The sequence below is a fragment of the Ammodytes marinus genome (assembly GCF_949987685.1).
Source record: "Ammodytes marinus genome assembly, chromosome: 1".
NCBI lineage: Eukaryota > Metazoa > Chordata > Actinopteri > Uranoscopiformes > Ammodytidae > Ammodytes > Ammodytes marinus.
In genome coordinates, this window is record NC_137230.1 from 29,731,194 (window position 1) to 29,739,092 (window position 7,899).

General features: G+C 41.4%; 1 protein-coding gene across 1 annotated transcript in view; it reads left to right on the forward strand.

Annotated features, from left to right (window-relative positions):
* LOC307270509 (protein kinase C-binding protein NELL1-like) overlaps window positions 1-6,925 on the forward strand; it is a gene marked incomplete at its 3' end in the record, with an annotated part of 185,522 nt that extends 178,597 nt beyond the window's left edge. Inside the window, exons 17-20 of the mRNA XM_080053488.1 lie at window positions 920-1,113; window positions 4,450-4,626; window positions 5,297-5,521; window positions 6,875-6,925. Of these exons, the coding sequence (XP_079909614.1) occupies window positions 920-1,113; window positions 4,450-4,626; window positions 5,297-5,521; window positions 6,875-6,925 (647 nt within the window). The remainder of the gene's footprint in view (window positions 1-919; window positions 1,114-4,449; window positions 4,627-5,296; window positions 5,522-6,874) is intronic.
* Between the last annotated feature and the right edge of the window lie 974 nt (window positions 6,926-7,899).

A 7,899-nucleotide genomic window follows, 5' to 3' on the forward strand; every position in this document is an offset into this window, starting at 1 on the left:
AATGACTGATGCAAGCATGTATGCACAGTCTAATATTCATGTATACAGGGATTGGTATTAAATATTACACTTATTTATTCCCTTGAATTATAACGCAGATCATTTTGTTTTGAATGACTGCACTTCACAGCAGCATCAGTTGTACTGAGCACAGTCTGAGTGTGCACACTATTCATTTGTATAATTTGATTCAGTAAATTAAAAGACTCACGCATACCAAAACACAGCTGCAAGCCTGCTGCTAACACCTCGGGTGCTCCTCCCAAAGTGACCACAACAAGCTGTAATTTCAGTTTCTACCACTGCAATTATAGCATACTATTCATTTGAAGGAATGATTAAAGTGACTTGAGGGCTGAAATACCAATTTGTGCGCAACACAAAATATTACAAATGTTAGATCTGGTACCTGCCGGGCGCCATGCTAATGTCAGGAAATACAACATTTAATTAAAAGGAACATTTGCAACATGTCTTCAAAGCAGGTAAAGTTAATCATTTCCATGGGCAGAGCTGGGAGAGAGGGCATATTGAACTGTAATACATGTGCTATGACCAACACTTCAGCTCTGCTAAATAATTGTTCCCATTTCATAAGATAGAATTGTGTAGAATGGGAAAGGTTATGAATAAAATAAGGAAATACTGGAGATTACAGGACACATTTTGACACAGTAGCCGTCATGTTGCTTATTGAGAGAGGAGAATAATAGAATGTAACAAAAAACCCAACCTTCCGCTTGTCATTGATCTCAGAAAAAGCTCACTTGAATACGGACAAGACTGAGAATGAGACACTTACATACACCCATAATTACATTCATCGATAATTGTGCAACAACAAAAAAAGAATTGCCTCCATTCGTACAACAATTTTCTCTCGTAAGCGTTCATGTACTGCTGCTTCTTGGTCTTTCAGACATCAATGAGTGCAGCTTGCAGACACACACCTGCTGGAATGACAGTGTGTGTGTGAACCTCCCGGGGGGCTACGACTGTGTGTGTAAGTCTGGGCCGGGCTGCAGCGGGGACTGCCCACAGGAAGAGGGGATCAGACGCAACGGAGAAGACTGGAAACCCAACTTTGACCGCTGTGCTATATGCTCATGCAAGGTACTGTGCACACACATGGACACATGCAAACAAACACTACACATTGTACTATGGTTTTAGTCAATAGAATATACAGTATGTAGATCAATAGTGCGTGCGTGTGTGTGTGTGTGTGTGTGTGTGTGTGTGTGTGTGTGTGTGTGTGTGTGTGTGTGTGTGTGTGTGTGTGTGTGTGTGTGTGTGTGTGTGTGTGTGTGTGTGTGTGTGTGTGTGTGTGTGTGTGTGTGTGTGTGTGTGTGTGTGTGTGTGTGTGATGCTAAAAATATAGATTTGGATGCAGAATCACTTAGTAATCATCCAAGGAGCAACCGGGAGGGCAACAAATAGAGGAGGGAGAAAAATAAGGGCATGGACCAATACATCATATGCAAGATATTTATCAAAGTCCTTGCAGGCCCTGAATTTCGCAGATATTGCATCAATTTACCTCAATTCACCTGTATTCCATTGTTGTCCCTGTTACTGGTACAAACTACTGAACATGCAGAAAGACACCCACTCCATTAACAGTGACAGACAGGGCTGGCATCAAAAGATGAAGTGACTCAGAGGCGTTGATAACAAACACAAGGGGGCCGAGAAGAAAAGAAGAGCACAGAACAAGGGAAGACAGTGTTAGAAATGGGAGGGAGACCGAAGTGAGTTGGATACATTCACAATAAAGAGAAGAAAGATTCAGAAAAGGAGAATGGATCAGGGAGGGAGCTGAGCAGGTGATATGGGGATACACCCAATAATCTCTTTCTTCTATCTTTTTCTTCTTTTGCTTTCATTTCAGCAGTTGAATACTGTTTTCTCCACCTCAGAAGGATCATGCCAGGGTGTTATAACTTTGTAGTTTTGGCCATGATGTATTGGTTATGATGACACTGGACTTACAAAAGTAATAACTGAGATCTGGGACAAAACAGCAACTCTACAACAAAGTGCAATAAGCCAGAAGCATTTCATCTTAAAGGTGATCTGAAGAACTTACAGTTTGTATTAATTCTTGCACCCCCTTTGGACAAAAGCGGTAGTGTTTTTACTACCCCAGCTGTTGTTCCTGGGTGAGCATAGCCATGACAAAGGCATCAAGAAAATCTATATAAAAATAGCATGCTTTGCACTGACGGTCGTGTTTGCTGTTACATGTATTTACTATTTTATGAACATCAGAAGAACATTTTGAAATATTTAATAACAGTTTCAGAAATATTTAAAAGTTCCTCATAGCACCTTTAAGAAATCTTGTTTTTCTGCCACACATGTATTTACTGTCTGGATTTGATTCCAGCTAACCATTTGTATGGATTGCTAAGAAACAAAAATATCAGACTTTACAGATAATAGTTTTTTACCTCAAGGGATCAAATTAAGCATTATACCAGCGGGTCAACACAAGGAAAAATAAATAACACCTCAGTGCTCCCATCTGTTTTCCATTAGCCTTTAGTATACTGACACATATTTGTGTCACCTTAACAACTCATTTTCTGTGCTCGAGAGGTGGTGCAGCGTGTGGCTGCAAGGAAAGTGAGATATTGATAAGATTTGTCTTTGGGAAGGTGAGGCGCAGTAAGTGAGATAAATACCAAACAGACTCAGCAGAGAGTTATTTGGTTTTATAAGATGACAGCTGAGAGCGGTGCTTTCAATAATGCCTCATCGGCTCATAAAATTCCAAATTTACCACCGGGCTGTTTCACATGAACGGCGCTGGTAAACACCAAGGGTAAAGTAGGGCACATTCTATGACACTTGTGTATGTTTTTCTCAGTCGACATCTTGTCAACATTCTGGTTCAGTGACTTCAGTTATTTATATCCTGCACTGACTTCTTCTGAAACATGTTCATGGTTTCTTTGAACAGAACTTTGGTCCAGTGCATGTGATATTTTGTGATATTTTAATGTCCACTGGAAGCAGAGTTTCCTTCAGCGGCCACATTTCCAATAGTTTTGAAGTTGTTTTCAATGTTTTATGAGCATATTGAAACAATGTATAGCAGCCTTTTTATGATGTGTTGAAAGTTACTTTTTGCCTGAACTTTAGCCATTTTGATCACATTTTGCACAGCATCATCCTGTCTTTTTCGGTCTATGTGTACATTAGCCGGGGGAAAGTCGGTAGCATTCATTGCCATGCTTCTCAGACTTAAAAGATGTAAAAATATTTTTTCTTTGTTAATTTGCCAATACATTTTGATTGGTTTGATGAGCATGATTGGAAGGTTGAATAGAGCCGGACAGTAAATGTGTGTAGGAACCCACCAGCAAATGACATCAAAGTTTGTGATTTAGATATTAGAGTTCCAGAGAAGTGTCTTAACAAGGACAAACAAATAAAGAGAATGTCATCTTCAGTCATCAAATTAATCATTGACATAAAAAACATCAGTAAGTTTTGGTTAGCACGCCATGAAGCGCAGCATTAGCATGTATGACTGATCTCATTCCTGGCATTAAAATGAACAGCCTGCCTTCATGCCATCACGTTACAACTGGCAGTCATTTCCCCAGCACGTCCAGGGCCAGTAGCCATAAAAAAGACCAACGCCTATCGCTATTGGTCTCCTGGGACTTAGCGGTTACTGTAGAAGGACAATATGCATCAATAAAACACTGGTTCTATATTGCCCTTGTAATGGTAAGCAAAATGATTTTATGGCCCCCATACATTTTCTAACAGCTATTTCATGTAAAAAAAAATAGCCATTGCATTGCCCTGTGCCTGGGCCAGACACTGCTGGCTGTGGTGAGTAAAATGGACCATAAAGTTTCTCCCGAGTAGAACCCGCGAAGCACTATCACGGTGTCTGGGAAGGCTACCAGGATCGCTACACTCCTCTGGATTTGACTTTGTATGCCAGCCAGGACACCAAACTTCTAACACCTTTTCAAACTTCAGCGACAGCTCTATAAATAGCCGTCAGGAAGTGAGATTTGAGAGTTTCTACAGCTCCCTAAAAGATGTTTGAGAGGGGGTGTCTGATACGCACCTTAATCATATCCCTTATAGTCTTAGACTTGTCTGATACGGGTCTTTGAATGCACCACTTTCTTAGCAATAAAAAATGTCAGGCACTCAGTGTTGTCAAGAGGATCCAACTCATTCCAAAGATGAAAAGGCTCTGAAACGATATTCATGGTATCGGGGAATCCTTGAACTCTTCACCGGTAACCTGACTGATGAAAGCTTTCAGTTTTAGTAGCTGCAAAAAAAAATAAACTCTATAAAAGTACTTAGCAGCTTTAAATATAAAGCTAGATGTGAAGTTTGAAGTCTTTGCTGGCACTTTTTCTTTGAAGTCAGCTAAATATGTCAGTGCTAACAGCTGTGACCTCTGTTGTGCAGGACGGGCAGACGTACTGCAGGAGGAGACCCTGTGACTGTGCAGACCAGAATGAGGATCTTTTCTGCTGTCCGGCGTGTGACAACCGGCCCAGCAGCCAGTGTCTGGACCAGAGCGGACGCACACTCTACCGCAGCGGAGCATCCTGGGTGTACAGCTGCAAGCAGTGCCGCTGCATGGTCCGTACACAGAAACACACACACACACACACACACACACACACATTCACGCAGATGTTGCATGTTTATTTTTCAAATGAAATGTGACGCTCATTAACGGTGGAGTCAGTGATTCTGCAGAACGCTTGTTGTCAAAATCCCTTCCTGTCAGAATCAGTGAATATCTCCTCACAATCTGCTACCTGTCCGTACTGTGTGTGGGCTGAAAAGAAAATCAATTGTTAATACACACAGCCTATAGGCTCTGTAAACGGGCATGTTGCTTGTTTACAGACCCTTTGTTCACATACCAGTTTACAGAGCCTAGGTACTGTAATAACACTGGATTTTCTTTTTCTAGCACACTCACAGTACGGACAGGTAGTGGAGGAGATATTCACTGATTTTGACAAAAACATATTTTGACAAACGAGCATTCTCCAGGATCGCTGACTCCACCTTTAAGAACACAACATAAAGCATAGAGCTGGACTTACTTGATGTGAAACCTGCTGCTCGGCTCTGTGTATAAGGTGTAGGGGCTCAGATAATGACCACCTCTCTAATTAGAGATGTGGCAACAGATGGGCATCCACCTGTAACTGCAGTGGCCAGACCGGCTTCATTCATACACAAATTAAACCAACACAACACAGACGGTAACATTTGTGCCTCTCCGTTGCCTGTGCAGGAGGGGGAGGTGGACTGCTGGCCTATGGTGTGCCCCGTGTTGATGTGTGAGTTCACAGCGGTGGCCGAGGGCGAGTGTTGCCCGCGCTGCGTCACAGACCCCTGCCTGGCCGACAACCTGTCATATGACATCAGACAGACGTGTAAGGACCCAGCCGGCGTTGTCCGCCTCAGTGGAGACAAATGGAACATGCCCCATTCACCCTGTACCACCTGCACTTGTAAGGTAGGCCAAAGAGACAACAACCACAATGAAGGTTTGCTAAACTCTGCAGTGTCCGTGTGTGAATTAACATTGGTGTGCCTGATAGAGTCCACAACCAATACTTTACAACACATTGTCCATAAGTAAATTTGATATTCTCAGAGATGTTCAAGCTCAGTTGTTTGTTTGTCCCTGCAACTGGTGGATTGTCGATATAATTTTGGGATTAACATTTTATTTTTTTATTTTTAACTCTGACTTCATGCTCATTTCAATATTTTACGTCCTCACAATGCTTGGCATTACAGGCCATTGGTACTGAAGAACCTTCTTGAGGGTGGATATAGTGATGGTGTAGACACCATGACTATTGGTGCTGGAGGACTTGCAAGGTCTGCCAAGATGAATACAGAACAATATGGAACTGTCACAGATGATGCAAGATACATTACATCTTAACAGAAGACAAATATGCAGATCACTGTGTCAGGAACATGTCAACATGACTCAGATCATCTTCACACAACATAATCTGTCACTACTCAGTTCTGCTTTTTGAATTTAAATTTGCCAAAAGAAACACATACAGTGATAACCCTTTACAGTAAGGGTACATTCATTAACTGTTAGTTACTGGTTGGTTAGTTACTGATTGCATTGCTAACCGTTATGCTTAGTTAATTCTTAACTAAGCATTGGTTAACCAAGCATAGTTAATTCTGAGCCAAGCATAAAATAATGTTTAATAGCATTAAATAAGCATTAACCAACAGTTAATTAATGTACCCTTATACCATAGTCATAGTTATACCCATAAAGAAACCATGAAAATCAATCATAGAAAATCACAGATCTATATCAAACCAAATAGGTAAGTTTTGCAAAAATTGGGGTTCTGAAACTCTTTTCAAAGGTCCTACTGTTTGGTAAAAAGTAGCTCCAGTGTAAGGTGTGACACTGTGTCACTGAAGTCTGTCGCAAGACATATTGCTGTTCAATTTGATCACATTTGTCACTGCTCGGAGCCACACATTCTAAATTCTGTTCACCTCCAATGTCTTGGAGCGGCGGCATAAATCTCAGAGGCAGATATTTCTAATATATAAGATCATTCAGAAACTGAACCACTAGAAGCCACTTGTTGGTATAGGTGGAAATTACAGCATGTTCTTTTGTCATTTCTATGAACTGACCCTGTCTGGCCTTATGCTAACATTGCAAATTCCCTCTGTATGAAGTCTATATTTTCACTGACTATGGCCAGCCACGTTCTGAATCATCGCACACAGCATGTACACCATATTAGAATACATTACAGTATATTTAACACTGTCTATTTCTTCTTTCATGTCTTTTTCATGCTGCGCTGCTCAGAATGGGAATGTTTGCTGCTCAGTGGATCTGGACTGCCTTCAGAACAACTAAAGCTCTCCTCCTTCTGTCCTGTTTTCTCCCTTTCACTGCGGGACTGCCACGCCCCCTCCTTCATCTGATGCCGCTTTCCCTTGAATTCATGAAAACAGACTCACGCACACACACATGTGCATGCCAGTGTGTGCACAGAAAATACAAACACACACTGGACAGACTGAGGGATGCCGAGGCCGTGCTTTTATGCCATATTTCTGTCGACAAGCAGTACATGATCAAGAGTGTGTGTGTGTGTGTGTGTGGCGCTCAGGTGGAGACTGAGGCCATGGTCACCAATGTCACTGTGTTGTATACGTGTCTTTGTGTGTTTTTTTCATTAGCCAGCGACAACCAAGCGTGTGGTAAGAGTTGTCATTAAGCGAAGGATTCAAGGCTGGACAGATGTTGAGGTGTTCTAGCTGTACGTTGCCTAAATACAGTCTCACTCTTGCTTGGTAACCTAGGAAGTCATCATACAGAATTTAATACAGAATTTACTATTGTGATAACCAAAAGTAATGCGCCCTAATTTGATATGATGTTCTGTAAGGAAACAACATCAGGATGAAAGGTTGATATTACTGAAACAGGAAATAGTTTAACAGCTGGGGAAGTTACAGAAAATCCCCCCTCTTATCGTATGGATAGGTTCACTTTCCAAATCAATACCAACTTCTCTCAATGGAGTGACCTTTCCAAGACATAGTCAACATCATGACACCATGTCATTTCATAATGTGTGTTGACAATCTGCTGTTTGGTGTGCTACATTCTTCTCTGACTGGTACAACGATCAGTAAAACAAAACAATTGTGAAAGAGTAGTGAAAAAGTCTTAATCTAATAGGATTAATCTGTATTTGTTAAATGTCCATGGCATGTGCCTGAACATGCACACAAATCAAGCGGTTTTTAGTCCTACGTATGTGACATTGCTGCCTCCAGTATCCCATTGTGTGACAGTCAGTTGTCAATTGGAGCATTTAAAGT